At 41.9% G+C, this 23,036-nt stretch overlaps 1 protein-coding gene across 1 annotated transcript in view; it reads left to right on the top strand.

The window, feature by feature from the left end:
• MGAM (maltase-glucoamylase) overlaps positions 1–23,036 on the top strand; it is a 242,917-nt gene that overhangs the window by 64,787 nt on the left and 155,094 nt on the right. Inside the window, exons 15-20 of the mRNA XM_088452310.1 lie at positions 2,258–2,429; positions 5,221–5,337; positions 6,151–6,305; positions 6,994–7,078; positions 11,120–11,176; positions 13,619–13,743. Of these exons, the coding sequence (XP_088308436.1) occupies positions 2,258–2,429; positions 5,221–5,337; positions 6,151–6,305; positions 6,994–7,078; positions 11,120–11,176; positions 13,619–13,743 (711 nt within the window). The remainder of the gene's footprint in view (positions 1–2,257; positions 2,430–5,220; positions 5,338–6,150; positions 6,306–6,993; positions 7,079–11,119; positions 11,177–13,618; positions 13,744–23,036) is intronic.

The raw sequence follows: 23,036 nt of genomic DNA, 5'->3' as shown, positions 1-23,036 counted from the left end.
GGCCATTCTTTCTTTGCAAACATACATTTTCCCTCCTTTCAAAATATAATTAAATAAAGCTGACCTTGTTCCTGGCCAATATGTCTCTGTGCTGTTATTGTAGATATGTTTTTTCCTTTATTCACTTGGGGTAAAAATGGAGGCTGACAGCAGTCGAAAGGAAGTTATTTGATTTAGAAGTATAATAATGACTACTTACACAAATCCTCTAATCCCACATACAGTATGTGTGCCTGGATATGTATAAACATTTGCCACACTGGTTGCTCATTATGGCTATTTATTAAATACTTGTATTTTGAACCCAATATTTGCTGGCTTGCTAGAAATTGTGTAGGGTTTTACTTTTCTCTTCTCCCACCTTCTTATTTCTCTCTCCCTATTCCTCTTGTTTCTCTATATTCTCCCCTCTATTCTTTCCATATCCCCCTATTCTTCCTCCTCCTGTTTCTCCATATTCCTCCCATCTCCCCCTATTCCTCCTGTCTCCCACATTCTTCTCCCATTTCTACTGTATCCACCTATTTCTCCCTCTATTCCTCCCATCTCCGCCTATTCTCCCACATTCTTCATGTCTCCCACATTCTTACCCCATTTCTCCTGTGTCCACCTATTTCTCCCACTATTCCTCCCACCTCTGCCTTTTCCTCTAGTCTCCCACATTCTTCTCCCATTTCTACTGTATCCACCTATTTCTCCCCCTATTCTTCCCATGTCCCCCTATTCTTCCCCATCCTGTTTCTCCATATTCCTCCTATTTCCCTCTATACTTCTAGTCTCCCACATTCTTCTCCCATTTCTACAGTATCCACCTATTTCTCCCACTATTCCTCCCATCTCCGCCTATTCCTCTAGTCTCCCCCTATTCTTGACCTTATTCCTTCTGTCTGCATAATTTTCTCTGTCTTGCATCACTCCCTTCCTTCCTGTCTCCTCCTGTCTCCATCCATCTCTACTTCACTTATTCGGACTGTTTCTCCCTCCACCCTCCCCCCTCACCCCATGTCATATCTCTGTCTACCTCCTCTTTCCATTTTCTTCCACATCTCTCTGGCCAAGTGTCTCTCTTTCATTCTACCCCATTCAATCTTTGACCTCTCCTTCCCCTGTTGCTCTTTCTCCTCCCTCCTGACCCTCACTATCAGTGTGTTTCTTCACAATCACAATACACAGTCACTATCAGTATGTCTCCCCAATCACAATACATCCTTATTATCAGTGTGTCTTCCCAATCCGAGACTTGTCACTTGCATTTCCAGTCCCCTCCTAGGCACACCCCACAGTGCCCGCTGTGTATGCAGCAGTGGTATAACCACCTCCCCCTGTCCTCAACTTTGCCCACCCTGTAATTTATTCTGCTGAAGCACAACTCACCTCCCATTTTTCTGATATTTGCTGGCCACGTAGACTGCACCACCTCCCTCCTCAATGGACACAGCACAGCACAGTAGGAGTAATTTGCAAAACTTGTATGCCCACATCCTTGTCATATGTGCATACATGTCACCATGCGGGCATGTATGTGACATCACATGTGTGTGCAAGCAATGTGCTTAACTCCTGCTGCATCCATTGAGGAGGGACGTGGTGCAGTCTTGCGTGGCCAACAGACTTTAGAAGACAGAGAACAATGAGTTGGCCTTGGGCAGATTTGCACGGCAGATGGATGGGGGAGGATGGCCACTGCTGCTAGCGCAGCAGGTGCTGCAGCATTACAGTGTGCCTCAGGGGTTATGGAGGGGGCTGGGAATGTAGGTGGCAAGTCTCAGATTGGGAAGAAACACAGATAATGAGGGTTTATTGTGATAGGGGATTCAGTCACACACTGATAGTGAGGGAGCATTTGAAGGTGGTGGGGTGCAGGCTATGTCCTGGCAGCCAATGATGAGAGCTGTGAGGGGAGGTAAGAGGCACAACCTCATTCCTGTCTCTACTGTACAACTGTGGGGTTGGAATTTAAGCCACTTATATAATAGAGAGTATAGTATAATTTATGCTAGAATATGATAGTATGGTGTTATACTGTAGGCATCTTTAGGAAGTATTTGAAAAGGATGTATACTGTACTCGTATGAATAAAATAGATTATCATTTATTCATAAATCTATAAAGTAAATATAGGACTGAGTGATATTTTTGTACATCTATAAATTGACTTTGTAGAGATTTATTGAAACTAAGGCATCATTGTACCATAAATATAATCAGGCCAACAGTGGCATGAAATTACACTGTTCTAATGACTTTTAAATTTCAGAGCCATCAAAGCTGTTTTCCCTGGAAAAAGAAGCATAATTTTTTCCCGATCTACTTTCGCTGGAGCAGGCAAATACTCAGGACATTGGCTTGGAGATAATGCTGCCAACTGGAATGATATTAAATGGGCTATACCAGGAATGCTTGAGTTCAATCTTTTTGGAATACCTTATGTAAGCACATTACATAAATAAGCCTGCAAAACAAATGGTCATCTATGGGAATTAGCTGTAAATTGTGTTTATACTTGTAGAACAACATGATCCTTTTTATTGCCAGTTGGATGTTTCTGTGACAGTTAACATTGAGAGCAGCAGGGAAATAGACAAAAGATTAAAGCTAAATATTTCAGTGCTAAAACTGATCTGTAGACAGAGTAGAGAAACTAGTAGTACATGGGGCTGAAACCAATGCACATAGGCCTGATTCAGATTTGGGAATAGAGTACAGGTGCATATCAACTACACTAGTGTAGAACGACTGTACAATTACAACATCGTAATTGTTCAATCGTTCCTTATACTGTGCAATGGATAATGTGCCCACACTAAACAATATGTCGTTCAGTGCAGGCACTCTCCCTCATCCCCGAACATGCACAACCTGTCAATATCGACAGGTTGGCCTTCATGTTCAGGCGATGACAGATGCCAACAACGTCCAGCGGGAGCGCGCATTGCTGGTCATTGTCAGCATATTCATTGCACAATTAATGAAGGATTGAATCATAACGATATCACAATCATTCAATCATTTATTTTTATTGTGTAATGGATATGCACCTTAATATATAGCAAGTAGAGCTGGCCATACACCAGACCAACTTCCTCCAACCATCCAACTACAGTAGTTAGTTGGTTGGAATGAAAATCCGGTAATGCAACAGTTGGATGGTTGGAGGAAAGTTGGTCTGGTATATGGCCAGCTTAACTGTGCTCCAGGACAAACCATGTTGCAATGCAAGGGGTGCAGATGCATACATTTTTTTTGCATTTGGGGTAAATACTGGCTGATTTTGCATGTAGCCCACACAAGCTGGACAGCTTTATTTTTACACTGCAGTTTAGATTTCAGTTTGGAGAAATCCCTCCCAAATCTAAACCTCTCTGCACATTTTACATCTGCCCCACCTGCCATGGCCCACAGTCAGTAGTAATGGATATTAATGAAAACTATCCTAAACCTGTTTCCATTACACTTCTTGTAATGATTGGAGAATCATACATTGATTTAGACTGTAGAGCCAAACTTTAGTGAGTGCATATTACTTATTAATAATTAATGAACTAAAATGTAAAAGCGGACTGTCCTGGGCTGATGCTGTGTTTGACATGTTCACATAAAGAAATACAGGCACAAAATGCATTCACGATGAACAACCAGTTGTACGATTATGTAAAGCTGTGTGCAGGTCGCCACCAGTAGCATTTGCATCTGGTTTATGTCAGGAAAATACTTCATCTTAACTTTCTAAATGTTTGTTTTTCTAGCAAAAATAAAATAAAATAAAAAAGTACTTGAAAACAGCAGTTATAGCTTCTTTGGTACAAATCAGAAAAATAAAAAATTTACTACAATACGCTCACAAAATCATCAATGAAGAAAGCATTATCAGCTTCAAAGCTTATTCTGCTATTAAACATTGCTAAATAGTTATGGAAACTGTCATCATCATCAGCGTGTACTGTATATGCACCAGCACCTCGGGCATCCACAACTGATGTTTCTAGTGACAGGCGTATATGCTTCTCTCTGCAGGTCTGCATATATTAAGAAGTACAGTATGCGATTGTGCTCCATTTACCCTCCCCTCTACTGATCCACCTCTGCTGTTGCAAGCATGTATCAGATGTGAGCAAATCCTTTTTATGTCATATGGCCCGATATGCCTGGCACATCTTAGATGTTCTGCCATAGGGCTACTTGGCACAATTTGTGCTTTTTCTATGGACATGCACAGTACATATAAGTATATTTTAAGCTACAGATGTTTCCTCATACACTGTGTCTTCAGTTGAGCCAAACAGTCTCTCATGGAGCGGCAGGTTCTAGAAGACTTGGCCTCACCAAGAGTCTTTCTCGATCAAAATATGCATCTTATTCACATAAATAAAACAACTGGAAGTGACAAAACTACATTGCTAGATTGCACTGATAAATTTGATGGGTAATAGTTGTACATTTGTGTTCGACTGTGTCTGAATCTGTATACAAAGTGCCATGATGCAGTGGCCGTGGCTTTTTCTCATGCCAAGTTCCACTGTGCATCATTTGTGCCTTTGTATGTGTTTAAAATGAATTCCTCCCAGCCTAGAGTCTCTAGGTCACTATGAGTGGTGTTTTGCTGCATAAAGAAAAAGATGGTGCACTACACCTCTCAGAGTGGCTCGGTAGTGCCGGGTGTCTTCTGCCGTATGGCATATTGACGCAAGGTGTATGAGGACAGATCTGTATGTAAACATGTCAGCATCAGGCCAATGGTAACATACTATAAGAGGCGTATCTATAATGGGTGCAGGGTGTGCGGGGAACACGGACCCCAGGGTCCAGGGGGACCCCGCACAGCACACCCTTCACCCATAATATTCCTTACCTCTCCGGAGTCCCATGTCGGCGCGGGGGTCCGGCGCTGTAAAACCACTGGAAAATGGCCACGGCGGCCATTTTCCCGTTGTTTGCACATGCGCGGTACAGGGAAAATGGCTGCCGCGGCCATTTTCCCGGTGACTGTGCACACACTATAAACTCTGGGCACACTATAGTGCCCAGAGTCTATAACTCCGGCACTGGCCGCACACAACTCAGTGCACTGCCGGCCGCTGGGCGGAGAGGAGGGTTCCCGTGTCGGAGACTGTACATGGGCCCCCTCCTCTCTAGAAATGCCCCTGCATACTATATAGTGTATTATACAGTGTATTATTCAACCAAACAACACTATTGCTATAATCAACATTTCCTCTTTAGATTGGTGCAGACATCTGTGGCTTTTTTGATAACAGCACTGAAGAGCTTTGCAGGAGATGGATGCAAGTCGGGGCCTTTTATCCATTTTCCAGAAACCACAATGCTGAGAACTACATGGTAATATTTATTTTGAGTTGATTACTAAGCAAGAACATTTTCTGCTTAGAACTAAATATGTCATCGATATGGCAGATTGTCAAACAGCACTGCTAGCAATATATGCTATATTATAACATCAATAATAAAACATTTAATATTACTATACAATTATAATTCATGTGTATGTTGGCAGTGATACTTTTCTACATGGTGTTTCACTCGATATTGGCTCCAAAGTTTGAACACGTCGCTCCATGTTATGTAAGGTTTTTAACCAACATATTGGGAGTCACAGTCTCAATTCCTCACTGAATGTTTTCTCTCAGAGAGGTATGGCTGCAGTGCAGTCCAAATTCAAATAGAGGAACCACACCAACTGCCATCCTCACTGGCATTCTCACTGGCAGTTGGTATGGCTCCCTTATTTGAATTTTGGACTGCGCTGCTGACTATGGTGGTGAATAGCCGGCCTTCACTTCTCGCATGCATGAACAGCTGGCCTGGGTGCTAATGGCAAACACTTTCAGCACTTGCCTTGACTTCCTCATGTTTCTCATAGACCAAGGTATGTCTGTGTCTCACATTTTACAACACTACATCAAATACTTTAAAAGTTCTAAAAAAAACTTTTGGGCCAATAGCGAGTATTTGAACAGTATATTTCTCAAGAAAAGCTTTTGAGAGATATTTTTTATTCAGGACCATGCTCAAAAAGTGCTGGAGGAGGGAAAACTCCTAAAAGCTTGCTTTGAAAAATTTAGGAATTGTATTACAAGCTGAATAACTGCTGTACACACAGTTAATTAAAAACTCCTGTACATTTTATCTCAGCCGCAAGATCCCGCTTTCTATGGTGCAGATTCCCTTCTTGTAAATTCGTCAAGGCATTACTTAAACATTCGTTACACCCTGCTGCCGTATCTTTATACTCTGTTCTACAAAGCACACACTAGAGGGGAAACTGTGGTGAGGCCTCTACTTCATGAGTAAGTCTTTACAAATTGATTCATTTTTATCATTCTTAAAAGGAAATACTGTCATAATAATGAGGGGTTTAAAAACATATCATAATAACAGTGCTTTAGATAAAGGTTTTTTATTTTTTAACAGATTACATCTTGTTCAACTCAGTTTGTAGATAGATTTTTGGAGAACTAAATAATCAGTTTGGTTTGTGCACAGTTATTAATTACTTTTGCTGTGTATATGTAAACATGTTGTAACAAGTAATGGTGCATACACACGGTCAGATATGTCAGATGAATGATGGATTGATTAAACGAACGATTTAACGATTTTACCAATGATTTGAATGATTTTACCAACGATTTGAACAATTTTACCAACGATTTGAGCGATTGAACGATTTCAGACAGTATTAAAATGAATGGAATCGTCCAAATCTGACTGCAAACACATCAGATGTCAGATATCGTAATCTGACAAACGGGAATGCGCATCGTTCATCGTTGCAGCCACACATGTCAGATGTTCCTTCAGATATGAACGATTGAACAAGTTTTAAAATCGTTATCGTTCGGATCTGACAGAAAATCTGACCGTGTGTATGTGCACCATTACAGTTATACAGATATACTAATTAAATATAATGCCTGATCGAATAACCCTTCATTTCTACAGAAATCCCCTAAAATCTCTTTTTCACCTTTGTAGATTCTATTCTGATAACAAAACATGGGAGATAGATCAGCAATTTTTATGGGGATCCGGTCTTCTAATTACACCTATTCTTAATCCGGTATGTAAACTTGCCTTTTTTTAATAAAACTAGCACTTTAATCTTTTTGTTTGACATTGTAGTAGTTATTGCTTTACAATTATTGTTACTAGTATATGACGTAAATACTGTACTTCAAGTGAGTAGAAAGGTTACACTTGCTTTGGGTTAAATTAATTCATTTATCCCATATAGCAAATACAATTGGAGAAATGGGTCTTTCAACAGGTCTGAAAACATATTTAAATAGTGATCACAGTAATATCCCTTAGAGACATAGGGCCTGATTCAGACCCACTCGCGAGCGGCTGTCCGCTCGCAAGTGGGTCGATGTTCTGGACTGAGCATGCGCACGACGGAGGGAGCTCCGTCGTGCGCATGCGCCAGACGCGACGAGCAAAGGAAAGTCCTTCGCTCATTGTGTCTGATCAAAGGGGGCGTGCTGTCGATGTTGATTGACAGCACGCCCCCTTTGGTAGGCGTGCTGTCGATGTTGATTGACAGCACGCCCCCTTTGGTAGGCGTGCCGGGGGCGTGCCACCCTGACGGGGGCGTTCCCACGGGAACGCCTCCCGTCAGAAGCCGGCCCACTGACATCACTAGTGATGTCAGTGGGAGTGATTTTGGCTCTGATAGAGCCAAAATCACTCCGGAGCTTGCGGTTGAAAACCTCAACCGCAGGCTCCGGCTCGCAGTTTCGATGGTCGCGATGGTCACGACCATCGCGGCCATCAAAATGCACGCTCGTATAGCCTGTGGGTGGTGACCCACAGCTATACGAGCGTCCAGGAGGACGCTCCATTTTCATGGAGGGCGGCCCTCATTCAGAGCGTGCGCTCTGCTCAGAGCGTACGGCTCTGAATGAGGGCCATAGCCTTTTGAAATGGGATATTGCCGAGACTTGTGGCCTGACCTAGGTCTCGACTAGGTGTGAACAGCACCAACCCGATTGTCCTTGGCCCGTGACCCTGCTTAGTACCAGGGTTATTCCCGGGACCGACCTGGGTCGTCTGTAGTGTGAATTGTGTGCCTTGGGTTTTTAGACCTGGATTGCAATGAAAATACTTAACTGGCTGTTTGAGGTGATTGCTGATAACCTCATCTGCAGGCACCAGGGGTGAGATGCAGCAAAGTAAGAAATGCGGTCAAACCCCTGAAAATGCAGTTCTCATGTGCACATACAGATGGTGTTGCCCAATAAAAACCTATAGGTTTCTGTTCGAATCAGATGGATGCCAGAGGGACTTCTGGGTCAAAGACCCGGAAGCCCCTCACTCGCAAAGGACAGCTCTGACTGAGCGAGCTGTTATTTGCGTTTTTCATCATTAATCCCAACATAATTAACACCAGCATGCATGGAAGAGTGGCAGGATGCATCGCATCCCGAATGCAATGTGTCATACATCTCACCCCAGAGCACATGGCAGTGGAGCAGACACTGTTTCTGGCACCATGGCCCAGTAGTGTAGACAAGGTGCCCTTCTCCTTCTGTAATTAGTCACTCTGCAACATTAGCAGCTGCATCAGTTTCATGTGAAACTACAACAAAACACTGAAAACCAGGAGCTCTGGGCTACTCAATAGTAACTCATCGGCCATGATTGTACCCATCACCCAGCAGTCAAGTCACCACCTAGTTTTCATGAGCTCATAATTGTGAGACAAAAAAAGTGTCTCCTTTGAATGACTCACAGTGAATGCCAAGGCAGACACAGGTTTAGGGGTCTGTTTACTAAGCAGTGTTAGGAGACAGAGAGAAAAGTGATGAGAAAGTAATAAGCTACCAGCCAATCAGCTCCCAACTGTCATCTCACAGGCTGTGTTTGAAAAATGACAGTTGGGAGTTGATTGGCTGGCACCTTATCACTTTTCACTCTGTCTCCTAACACTGCTTAGTAAATAGACCCCTTAGTGTGAACAGGGTCGTCACGGAAATTTCTCAAGTACAAGGTGTAGTGTGAAAGGTGATCCCTAGTTGAAACAAGGTTGAAGCCATGTTCAAAAATCCGGGTTGGAGTCATGACAAAGTCTCGGCTTATATCTGAAAGGGGTATCGTTTATTTTTATACCACAAAAGAAACTGATGTTTCCTCACCTTTATGCAGTGCTTATATTTTTACACGTGACAGGAGATATTTCCGCAGATCATAAAAATATACGCAGCAGAATAGTTGCTCTCAGTGATTTTCTAAAGTGGGGTGAACAGTATCAAGAGCATCCCACAATGGGTGATGACACTGGGGATGATTCACAGTTGCACGAAAGTCTGTTTTACAGAGAGCACTGTGCATGCTCTGTAGCCGAGTATATGCTACTATGAGCAATTACAGACAGTGCAAAGTCGTATGCACCTCTGCTGCACCTCCACTTGCGACTGATGGGTGTAACTGGGCAGCAACTGGATGTTTGCTTGTATACTAAGGGTCACATGTATCATTCATTTTTAATTGCCTGGAATACATCCCACCACTGATTGCATGCATAACAGCATTTATAAATGCCATATACATTAATAATTATGATTATAAATGCAGAGGACAGCTTCCGACAAGAGCTGTCTTTTGCATTTTGAAGACATCCAGTTCTTTGACTGGATGCCCATGGGCTACTATTGGCAACGTGAAAAACACACAGTAACAATACTGAAGGAGCGCTAATGTGGGGTGGAATCTCAATAGTAAAAGCAGCTGTGTAAAGAGGTTAGTCAGACCTCTATGAATAACATACAAAAAATACACAGATCACAGCGCTATTCTGACATTTTCACAAATAGTATATTTTAATAACATATAAATATGTACCAATAAAATTTATATAAAAACAAATAAAAAAGCATCATCCAATCCACCATATAAAAATGTTCCATGGGTGCTCTTATGGCTGAATAGAGTTCCAGGAGTATTAATACTCAATTATTAGAGATAAATTTAGACTGAATAATTACCAAGTCCAATGTCCAACTTGAATAAGGGGTCCTAATTAGCAGTGCTGGCAGCCCTCAGCAAAAGGTCCGGTCCCCTGGGCACAGGTATGGCGATGAACTGGCACAGTTCCAGTGGTTGAGCAAATGAACCGTGTAGATGGCACTCCTTTAGTATAAAAGGTGGTGGAGAGGAAACACAACCAGGCCCTGACGCGTTTTGCTGTGTTAGAACCACAGCTTTATCAAAGGTCTACTATTGGCAACGTCATATAGAAATGTAGTTGCCTATCAATTAAAATAGGGGTGGGCAATAAGCGGCCCCCCAGATGTTGTACAACTACACTACCCAGCATGCCCTACCACAGTTTTACTATTTGGCCATGCTAAAAATTTTGCAATTCATGCTGGGATTTGTAGTTCAACAACAGCTGGAGGGTCGCTTATAGCCCACCCCTTGGTTAAAAGCTCTGGAATGTGACAATCCTCCCAAAACAGCAATTTTCAGAGTTTTGACTGCATTTTATCCTTAGTACATCCCACCCTAAATGTGTTCATGGCAGGTCATGGGCGTATAAGCATCATATTATGATGTGAGCATATGCAAAGTAATTTATATAATTTCAGATTAATTCTGTGAACCAAGAATAAGGCTGGTGCAATTTTCTGCTGGCAGTGATGACAGATATTTTCAATAGTGTAAGGACGATTGACTACTAAACATATTAAAGGTTAATAGGCTAGTAAATAGTAGGCTAGCAAACATGGGGAGAAATGTATTAAACCTTCCAAAGAGTGGAGAAGTGAACCAGTGGAGAACACCAAATAAGCTGCTAGTTAGCATTTATCAAGTCAATTCTATAAAATTATAGGTAGAATATGTTTGGTTGCTATGGGAAACTTCTCCACTAGTCCACTTCACTCTTAAGAAGGTTTGATAAATCTCACCCATAGCTTAGTACAGTTTGTTATAAGCTCATCCAAACACAGACTATCTTGCAATACAGACTGACAAATACTCTGTGCTTACACTGTGGTATCATGAAATTACTTTCAGGCTGCATATTGTGCACCAATGCATTCAATTATATACAATATGAAAAAAAACTATTGTAAAAATGTCTGTTTCTTTACAAATCTAGAATTCAGAATATGCTGAGGCATACATGCCTGATGCTGTGTGGTATGCATATGAAACAGTAAGTGAATACTTTCAGATCATGACTTTCTGTGGAGGCTTTGATTTCTATGTGTTATTTATGAAGAATTAGTGTGTCAGCAGGCCTTCTTTTTCATGAGTCTATGATAAGATAGTACATTATATGTTTTATTTGGGTAAGAACTATTGGTCTATGTACCAAAGTAAATAAAACCTTTGGTGCAAATCAGAACCATACTGTATGTAGCATTGACTCCTTACCTCTCTGGCTGGGAGGTTTGCATGACATAGGCTGCAGTCTATGCAGTTCTCTCCTCCTTGCCATCCCAGTGATCGACAGCTGATGTCACCGGGAGGCGGAACTTAAGTCTGGCAGCAGTGAGGAGTGGATCCTAAACAAGGAGCATGGCTTAAGTCCATTGCTGCTAGCAAACAGGCTGGCTTCTAGGGACTGCATCAGATGCATCCCCTAGAATGGTTGCCATAATAGCAGGGGTGTGGCTTCCCACGCGAAGCACTCTCTCTGCTTTAGCAGTCTGGACTGGCAGTCCCAGAGGGAGAAAACACCACCCCCTTGGACTGCCTGTCTGGATGTGATCAGCAGGGAGTGCTTCCAATGAAAAGTCACTGCCACTACTAGGCAGTCCCTGCGGGTGGCAGATTTTATTGGGGGGCTGCAATCCCGCAGCCCCTAGGTAAAATCCACCACTGCGTAATAGCTATTTTATTATTATTATTAATATTCTAACATTTTATTTATAGGGCGCAACAAGCGCCATACATACAGTACAGGGTAAACAGAACATTATTTTACAATACAGTAACCAAAATATTAACAGAGCACAAGTAACAAATAGCAACACAATTCTCCATACACAATATGGTAAGGTGAAGGCTGTCAATGAAGTGCTAGAGAAGAGGGCTGTGAGACAGTAGGGAGGAGGACCATGCTCCTAGGAGCTTACAATCTAGATGAGAGCGGAAACAGATAGAAGACATGTGTCATGGCCAGGGTTTCTCGGGATGGTGGTCACCAGGTATTACCTGTGAGGTCATTGTGGTGTGGGGTCTCTGGCAGCGGTGCTGGTGTTTGGCGAGGGGCTTTGGCTGCATGTTGTTCTGTGCGGGCACATTGTCACTGAGGCCTGGTGAGGCCTGGTGGTGTTTCCGTTCCGTTTGGTATGAGAGCCGCCATCTTGCCTCAGGTCATGTGATTCAAGCTGTCCAATCCTGGTGGGTCATGTGCTCTTTCCAGCCAGTCACAGCGCGGCACCTGGTATTTAGGAAGGTCCAGAGCCTTCATTCATTGCCAGTGCAAAGTGTTTTTCAGCTTCGGCTGAGAGAGAGTACCTGTGCCTTACCTGTCTGCCTGGAAGCGCTACTAGCCTGTTACCTTGCCTGCTCCAAACCTGCTGGACTCACCCTGCATCCTTCATTTACCTTTCCCCTGCCTGCTGTTTCCTTGCACCTTGCCTCACACTCTAACTCCCAGCTGGAATTCATTACCTCTGCCTGCACTTTGTTACAGCTCACCAAACCTGCATACTGGACATTTCCTGCCTGTCACTATCTGGATATTCTCCCATTTGCTTCACCACAGTTATCAAGTGCACTTTATTGCTAAACCTGGACTTCTTCTTTTGCCATTCCCATGTCTGCTAAATCACTTATTAAAAACTCCACCTTTTTATTTAAATCTGCTTCTGTGTCTGCTTCTGTCACCACCCCGGGTCCACAACAAACTTAGACCTTCACAACATGAGGCATGATTGTGTAAAAGGGGACCTAAGTGCAGGAAGTAAGCAAGTTAGAGATGGCTGAGGCAGGAGGGACAGAGACCTGGTAACATGGTTATGTGGTGGAAGGGTATGCTTTGATGAACAGGTTTTTTTTTCATTGCACGTTTGAAGCTCTGCAAGGTCGGGGAGAGCCTGATAGAGCTATTTGACATAATGCAGCTATGCTAAGCTCCAAAACTAAGCAGTGGTACTGAATGTAGGATTTTGGTACAAAAGGGAGGAGAGGGAGCGGCATAGATAATAATTATTATCATTGATATGCATGTGCATCCGTACCCATCCAGACTCTTTCCCAACTCCTCCTTTGCCATATCCTCCCATCACACAACAGATATGTATCTAACAATAAAAATACACTGTGCTGTCCTCAATATTTGCTTTGATACATGAATCTCTATAATTTTAGCAGTGTTGAATCTTGTACTAGCATATGAGACACTCGTCTCCTCGCCCAACAACCTAAATGAATTAATATGTTTCTTGTAGAAATTAAAGAGTGCAATTAACAGTAAATTATACTGAAAGAGGAAACAAAAATGAATCAATAAATAACAGTTGATTTTGAGCAGAAATCATGAGAATTCTGCTTTTCACCTGTTCATAATTTGTAAACAAAATCAAAATCAGAGATTTAATATAGATGAATAGATACTGCAATACTGTAATCCTAATCCTCCTATCAGGGTGAAAAGTCTTCATATAGAAAGCAGAGTGTTTCCATGTACCTACCAGCGGACAAACTTGGACTTCATCTCAGGGGAGGATGCATATTCCCCACTCAGAAACCAGCTCAGACTACTGAATACAGGTATGAATAACAAGCTTGATTGGTATTTGAAACCGTAGCAAATGTTGGCATTGTATGTAAGCAACAGCAGCCCTATTACCTAACCCTCTGTTTGTGCTATGCAATCATTATTTGTTCTAAATGTGCACCTGCAGGATGAAGGGTGTAGACCAGTTTCTGATGCCAGATTTTCTGTTTTCTATCCTCATATAACTTTTCTCTGGATTCATTCATTCATTCTAATCACAGACAATTGTTGTGATGTTGTGGCTGAATCCATTTGCTTAATACTTGCATCAGTTTAAAAAGAAAACACAAATGAAAGACCAAATTGTGTCTCTTTTTATATGTTCTTACATTTGCAAAGTCCAGATCATACCATCTGTATTTAACAAATCTGTCTGTATTCAGTATGAGCTAGCTGCTAAAAGGGAAAGCTTGGCAGATGTGGATTACAAGCCTAACAGGAAATGCAATTCATATGTATAATTATAAGATGATACTATTTCCATATATAGGTATATATATTATTGGGGATGTAGTCGGCATCCCGGTGTGAGGGATGCAGACGGTCAGAATACCGGCGCCGAAATCCTGACAGGTCGGCATCCCGGCACCAGTAACCCAACCGCCTGCATCCCAAAGGTAAGTATCCGGGTGTTAGGGGGAGGTTAGGGTTAAGTAGCAGGGTTAGGGTTAGGCACCAAGGAGGGAGTGTTATTATTAGGGGGCGGGGAGGGAGAGGTTAGGTTTATGCAATAGGGGGGAGGTTAAGTTTAAACACCAGGAAGGGGGTGTTAGGTTTAGGATACAGGGAGGGGGAGGTTAGGCTTAGGAACTAAGGGGGGAGGTTAGGGTTAGGCACCGATGCCTTCTCCGTCCCCTAAACCTGTGACGTCATGATGTCACACCAAGTGGGTGAGGCCACTGTCTCCGGTAACTAAAGCACTGCCCAGAGCATTCTAAGGATGCGCTGGACAGCTCCAACAGCTGCAGGGTGCCTGTCCATAACAACCTTTGGATGCTCCAGGCACCTCTGCAATAGTGCTAGTGACTGCAGGCTGCAGTTCCAGGCACCCTGCAAGCCACACGCAGGTGCCATAGTGCAGCAAAGGTGCCTCCCACAGCACTGATCACACATCCCTAGTTATGGTCCTGATTAGATGGGCTTATAATCAGTCCTGTAGCAGGGCTTCTGAGCACCCTGTGCACTCCCTGAGCACTGATGTTGTGCAGAGATTACAGGACCATCAGCAACAAGAAGTGCAGCACTGCTTGGAGCATTCTCAGGAGCGCTGGACTTACAGGCGGCAGGGAGCATGGTATACTTGGAGCATCCAAAGACACTCTGGGCAGCACTGTTAAAGTAATACTGGGTGCCTTTTCAGGAACTCTGGAGCAATGACTGTGCTGCCCACTGAGCCCTGCGCTCTATGCGATGGCACCAGCCGCACACCACTAGTTACGACTCTGCCTATAATCTTCCAGTGTGCTCTACTGGTTTAGTTAACTCTCAAGGCTAATTGCTGCTTATTTGTCTTTATTCAGTCTAAGCTAGTAGCTAAGAAGAAAGGCTATTTAATGGTGAGAACCACAAGGTTACTAAAGGGTAGCTTGCTGCTCTCACCATTGAAGTCAATGGTGGAAGCCATTCATTGGCTGAGAGAGGCGGAGGCTTACCTCTCTCAGTAAAGAAAAATAGAGTATTTGTAATATATGAGATACTATGAAACAAAATGTGTCGTGCAATACCTGTGGAGTAAGGGCAAATAGCCTGGAATGCGTTGGAAGCAGAGGACGCCATACACGTGAAGTATCGTCGCAGCACCGCACTAATAAGCAGACAGAGAAGACAGACAAGAGAAGGGAACCAGCCAGCGGCATACACTGCACTGAAAAGAAGGTAGGCAGCGATAGGGACAGCCAGATAAGCTATAGATGCTGTCATCTGCTGTGCGGTTGTTTAGTTGATGTAATTGGAAAAGGCAGTATGACCTAATCCACAACTGGTAACCTAGTACATGCCGCTACATGGCATCTTTGAGTCAATTTAGTGTAGACATATTTTCCCTTTCAACAAACAACAAACAACATGGAGCTGCCAGTAACGCCAACACGCGCATTTCACTGTAAGCAGCTTTTTCAGCCTTGACTCAAAGATGCTATGTAGCGGCATGTACTAGGTTACCAATCGTGGATTAGGTCATACTGTCTTAGGGCAACATTCTGCATAGCCGACAATTGCCAATAGGCTGACACTGCAGAATAAGACACATTGTTACAGAACAATATATGGTCAGCTGTGTGATTATTAAAGCCAATAAGCTGACACCAGTACACCACAATCTGTTGCATGCCCTGAGCATCTGGACCCTACACAGTGTAACACCAATGATAATGGCAGCACGCACTGTGTTAGATTCCAACAAATTGATACATAATGCATAAAACAGATTGTTGCAGATTAGTATATTATTCGGTCTCTAATTAATAGAACTGACAAATTGATACTGTTACACTGGGAACTGTTGTGTGCCTTAAGCAGATGTATGACACACAGCGTGATACTTATGAAATCTGAATCACGAATCACTCTCCACTTGCATATAGTACAATTGACAGTAGCAATTTGTTGATACTGCCGTGGACTGGCAACAACCGGCCCACCATAACAATTAAGTTAACATCATGATAAACGTGTCGTCATACTAACCCAACAAGGATGTGTTATCCATATTAAAGATAACCATTTGGGGAACCGCGACTATAAGCCAATATTTTGTTCTCATATATTGCTCTGCATGATGCCAATGCACCTCAATATATTACATGAATGTGTTAAAATGAGACTGCTACTACCCATTTGATAATAGATTAGTATAATAACACAGTGATAACCCGATGTTAAGGCTGACAAACCACCATCATAAAGAGTCATTATCCACAGTATAGATAAGTAGTAGGGGATTTTATATATGAATTTCCCCTTCTAGCAATATATGAGCCACATTATACTGACACTGGGATACAGGTTTATTATACCTTCATTTACGATGTATGAGTAATAACACACTATCAATTGTGCAGTGGCACTCATATGCAAGTGGAAAACATATTTTTTTAAATAGGTGTATCAACACCATTATATTGGATGTTATATCTGCTTATGAGGTAGGATCACCAATATAAAGGCTATACTTGATATCTATACACAGTTCCAATGACAATTATATTTGTGACGTGGTAATTACAATACACGTATTGTTGAACTTGACACTCTTTGGATCTAGAAAGGGTGTCTGGCTGCTTATCTACATAGCATCTATAATATATCATAAATCTTGACAATTATATACGATGAATTGATTTATTCACCTTTACAGTCATTTAGGTGTAGTTACACCACACACAACATTGCATCAGTGGATCTGCCTCCCTTTTATTGTATATGTGTGGGGTTTTTTATATTAATTTTAATCCCTATATTTCACTGTTTATTCCCTTTCTAATAGGGAACATTTATTTTAGATATTAACCAATAAAAGTTATATTTTATTTTTCATTTACTTTTCTCTGTGCACCCACCACCAACAATTCCTTATCCTTTTTCCAATTACATTATCTAATTCAGTTGATTAGGGCTGCACCCCCATCAATCTATGAACTAGTGAGTAAAGATAATATAGGGGTTCATAACCAATATTAGCAGTGTGCAGATACTTTCCCTTCCTCCTTTTTCCTTTTTTCATGAACTCGGTTGTTTAGTTGGCAAGATCGGAACCCTCTAATACCATATGTATGGAATGTCCACTTTGGCAAAAGCAGTTATAAATATTATTGATCAAAATAACCACCTTTACTCCATAGGTATTGCGCTACACATTTTGTTTTAAAGTATCTCATATATTACAAGTGCTCTATTATTCTTTACTATTAACCAATTGTGAACTGAGCTACTTTTATATATAACATTCATTAGCACAGTATTATATACAATATTGATTGCTCACCTCTCTCAGCCAATGTGAGCTCAGCCCTGGCATTTCTAAGAGAAATCTTAGCCCGTCATTTGGGAAGTACCATCCTTAGAGGACGGTATTCCTGTAGTTCGTGGATCAGGTTCCTCGTTATTTTGTTTTAAGAAGACCATGGATGCCTACTTGGAGAAGAGGACCTGTCCAGATATTGTAGGTGAGTACGTGTGAGTGTGTATGGGTGGAATAATCTTACTGTATACTGTATTGTCTCTATTTTAACATTTTTTTTACAGGTGAACTACAAGTACCCTTAATGCCCTGCATGCTGGTACTTGTGGTTCTCCAAGTACCAGCATGTGGGGAAAGCTTGCTGGGACCTGTAGTTCTACTGTTAAAGACAATGTTATCACTTCTACTTTTACAAACTTTTTAGACTGTCAACACGGCACCCACTGACCAAGGGTGCCGGGGATAGCCCAGGGCTATCATCCCAGGCATTGGTGCCCTGAAAAGGGGGACCTCTTAATTGGGGGGGTCCCCATCTCCCCGGGGATCCCCAGCCTGAGCTGACTAGCATTCAGGGATAATGCTTTGGCTGGGGAAACCGGTGAAAGGGTTCCCCTGGCTGTGGCATTATACGCCTGCTAGAAAGAGTCCGGTGCTGGTTATGATAAATACAGCGGACCCCTACTCATTTTGTCCCCTGTATTAACAAAACCAGGACCAGCTTGCTTAGCCCAGTGCTGGCTGTGGTAAATAAAGGGGACCCCTACATCTTTTCACCCCCTTATTTACACAACCAGGACTGGCTCTGAAAAGTCCAGGGCTGGTTGTGCTATTAGGGGTGACCGCACATAATTTTTTTTTAAATAAATTAACACTTTTGAAGCTTTTTACACACAAGTGCATATACTAATCTCACTGATCTGTGCATGCATCTGTATCAAGCAGACTTGCTCATGCTAAAATGCAAAGCATGAAGCAGGTCTATTCATTTGGGGATTTGAAGTTCGATTTGAAGTTCGATTTCTAATCAACTATTAGTAAATAAGGGATTTATATGTTGGTCTATGTAAAAGTACCAATGTTTTCTGATGTTCGATTTTGAGTGGGATTTGAGTGAAATTCAGTTTTATATTTGATTTGACATTTGATTTTGCCTTTAGTAAATCTCCAAATGCAAATTCGATGAAAGTCGACTGTCAAATCACACTAAAATCAAAATCAAACATTAGAAAATATACCTTCATGAAAGTACTAGGAGAGGCAGCCATCTAGAGTGCATTATATAAGTTACAGTGGGCAGGATGAGCAATTCATAGATATGTAACATGCAGTGGGAAATTACAGAGAAAAAGTAAAAGAACAGTAGGTTGAAGTGGGTGTAGAGAGGGCCTCTGAGGAAGCAGTCTTATGACAGGGAAACGCGTTAGTCAGAACACCCAACACTGTTACTTTGCAATTTCTCTGAAGCATTGTTCCAGCTATGGGTCTTTGGTGATTGTGCTATAGTAACCACCTGATGGCAAGCTTTCCCCACGGTGGGACAACAGTTCATCTACATCAAGCTGAATCTTCAGTGTTTTACTGCTGATGTTACCCTCCCTGTTGTGGGAGACAACACCACTGAGACCACTTGCACCAAGCTGTAATTTCATTATACAGTACATCTGCGGAGCTCATTCTCCCTAATAAGAGACTACACCTTTCAGCACATGTACACTAAGTACCAATCCTATTACTACAGTACTTTCGGTGGACTCATCCTCTATTATACATCTTGCTGTAATCACCAGATTTATTGCTGTGCAACTTACAGTACACTGGATTCATTTGTGTGAACACTGGTAATGATACCCATAGCTACATTTGTAGCCATTGAACTATTTTGTTAAATTAGTAGCAAAAGGAAACATATATGAGATTGTAGCATACTGTTGGGTGTTAGATAATATCCATAATTCAAGTGTTTAGGAATGAACACATTGTTGTTTTTATTCATTTTATAGACGTTTTTGTGAATATGTATTAAGTGAATAACAAAAACTAAGACAATTCCTTTATTTATAAAACAATCACATGGCTCTACTAGTGTCCTTTATGTATTATAATAAGGTTGGAGTAGGGGGTCTCTCTTCTGTGGTAGATGGACACCTCCAAGCACACAGCAGCCAGGGGTTTTGTGTAAGCTAGCTGCAACTAGTTTTTATTGTGCATTAAAACATATGACATAAAAATAAATCTTAGCCCATCTGGGCACTAATAAACAATATCTTCCCTCTCTCAAAGTGGAAGGGCCTACCGCCCTCACCACAAATGTAGGCATATTCACAGTACTTCCAATTAGTACATCACAGTGTCTCTGAATAAGCCTGACTGCCTGCTCTCCTCAGGTATGAGACTATGAGCCAACCCCTGACACAGCTTATATCAGCCCCCTACAGGCGCAATCACTAATTAGCCTGTTCTCAAGCTGAAGGCCAGAGAACCCAAAACGGCCTTGTGGATTGGAGCCCTCCCTTCTCTCTCTCACATCCATACCCCCAGGACCCATTATCTGGCTTTTACTTAAAACCCAAACTCAGGTCTGTTTAGCAGAAACAGACATTTCCTGGGGGTTTAAAACACATAGGGCAGAAACCTTGGACAAACATACATGCCATTTATCACTATACCAGTGCTTCTATCACTGTATATAATGATTATTAATATTCTTTGATGGTACAATTTCCTAATAGTCATGCTTATAGTGCTGCTTCTGATTCTATTAGTTACTGAAGTGGGTGGAGGTACTGAGTAAGTATGATTGTGAAGAAGGGGGACAGGGGAGGGACTGTAGAGAAGGGAGACTATGATGTGGCAGTAATGAGAGACATGCAAAGCAGTCAGTACTGTATATATTGCAAATAGAAGTACAAGGTAAAATGTATTACTAACAGAAATGCAATACTTCAAAATGTGTAAAGACAGAATGCAGAATTTATAATAGTAGTCCATGTCAAGCAACAATGGGTAGGATGTATTATAGCAGCACAGATCATGTTGCTATAAGGCTTCCTGCTTTGCCTCTTTACCAAAGCATAGCAGGAAGCAGTACCGATGAGATGTACAAACATCTCATCTGCTGGAGTGGGGTAGTGAAAACTCCCCCCTCCGGTGATCCCTGCCTGAGCACACAGCACATCAGCCTAGTGCTAATGTGCTGTGTCTCATCTCCTGGCCTGCTCCACTGGGCATGCAAGGGATCTCACAAACATCACAAGATCTCGCATTCAGACCCTCAGAGCAGTAGCTCCCACAGCAGGGATAGTACTGTCCCTGCTGTGGTAGTAGCGCAACAACAACTGCAGCTGTCAGAATGGTCAGCCCCTGTCATTCAACACCAGACCCTTCAATAATACATGGGGGAGAAGCGGTACCAGCGCACATAACATATGCTGATACCACTTCTCCCCCACATCCCCTAATGTGTCAAATTACAAGATGAGGTTACAGAAGGTGGAACGGAGTAGCATGCAGAGGTTGCACTTCTTAAGAATTTATGGTGTTTTTAAAATGAGAGAATTTAGCCCAAATTCACCTTAATCTCCAGTTATAACTCTGTGCCTGATTTAGAGATGGACGCTAACTGGATCGCAGCTGCCTTTTCACACGGTACGCAGCTGCGAAAACATGACAAAGATAACACGAGCATAGGGACGCCCACTGCTGCCTTCACATCTGTGTACAATTTTGCTTACCTGCGTAAATAACGTCGATGCACATTGAACAGCCATCTTACCCTTGCGGAAGGTCTGACCAGCCACAAACACGCAGAGGGCTCTCATGCTGCATAGAAGATCGCAATGGCTAATTTATACATGTGCAAAAGCAAACAAATGCTCAATCTGCGTAAAAAATGTGCCAAAAATCTGAATGAGGCCCCCTGTATCTTTGGAATGACATAGTTAGAATGAAGCCTTCACAATGGCCTGATTTCAGATCTTGAAATTCATTCTCTTTAATACTACACCCTGTATCAGCTGGCACAGGGGGAGGGTGTGTTTGATCAGAGTGTTCAGCAGTCTAAGTAATACCCCTTTCGGATTAAAATGACGGGTCACACCTGGTATTTTGAATGCAGGTCCCACCCGAATGCGACCTGGCTCAGAGCCATTTCATAAATGCGGCTTTTTCCCAGGTTGGCCACATCACTGCACATGGGTGCAGTGCCAGCGCTTGGAGATTGGAGATTAGATCATCTCCAAGCACAGACTCTACCTACAGTATGTTGTAAATGGGTCCTGAGTCAGATGACTTGAGTTACCCTTTTACACTTCCCCGTGACGCAGGTAGACCCCAGGTTCAACTCTTGTAATTACCTGGGTTGAAATCTGAAGAAGCTTTGAACGTTAAATGTTGTCAAACCACAAAAATTGCATTTCAGGGGGTTTTACCGCATAATTGATAACAGTACACCCCGCACACAGAGAGATATTGATTGATTGATTGATTGGTGGTAATTATTAATGAGGCAATCAGATAAATTACATCACAAAAAAAATACCACACTAAACCCTAAATCCCTAAAACCTAAACAGTAAATCACTTAGAAATCCAGGTCCAGTAGTCATCCTAAATAAACAGTGAACAGTATACTGCCCCGGTACCCTCCCAGAAGATATGTCCGAATAGTATGCAGAAAGAGGCGGCACTCAGAGGGACTTTACTAGCTTAATCAAATGCTTGCAGTGACAGCATTTGATTATGCTTTTAAAGTCCCTCTGAGTGCCGCCTCTTTCTGCATACTGTGTGTATATATGTATATATATATAATTATATATATATATATATATATGTATATATATATATATATATATATATTTTTTAATTATATAAAGCATAACACAATAGTAGCACAGTTTGTGCTTTATATATATTTCTCCCTACATATACATATTTAAAAGAAAAAAAAAATAATAATAATATATATATATATATATATATATATATGCAAAAAGTGATGATTATGGTGCTAATACATAAAATCAACCCTATGTGAACAAATACATTTGTGAATATAAACAATATATAAATACGTCCTCTTTTCGGTGTGTTGCACTCCCTGTGTGGTCCCAGTGGCAGCTCTATGATCAAATCCAGTGGTTCACATTGGTTGAAAATCTGGAAATTAATTGTTAAAAAAGCTCCTCCTAGTGCCATATGTATAGATTTTTCTCAGTGATTAATTACATAATTCAGTGCACACTGTGTGAAGGCAAAAGGTTTTCATTTTTGCCAACAAAGACCTTTCGGTGTTTTTCACCACAAATCCTTTATATCTTGAGCTTGTATTTG

Source organism: Taudactylus pleione, unplaced genomic scaffold (genome assembly GCF_031769625.1).
Source record: "Taudactylus pleione unplaced genomic scaffold, aTauple2 ptg000037l, whole genome shotgun sequence".
Lineage (NCBI taxonomy): Eukaryota > Metazoa > Chordata > Amphibia > Anura > Myobatrachidae > Taudactylus > Taudactylus pleione.
This window is presented reverse-complemented; position numbering and strand designations above follow the sequence as displayed.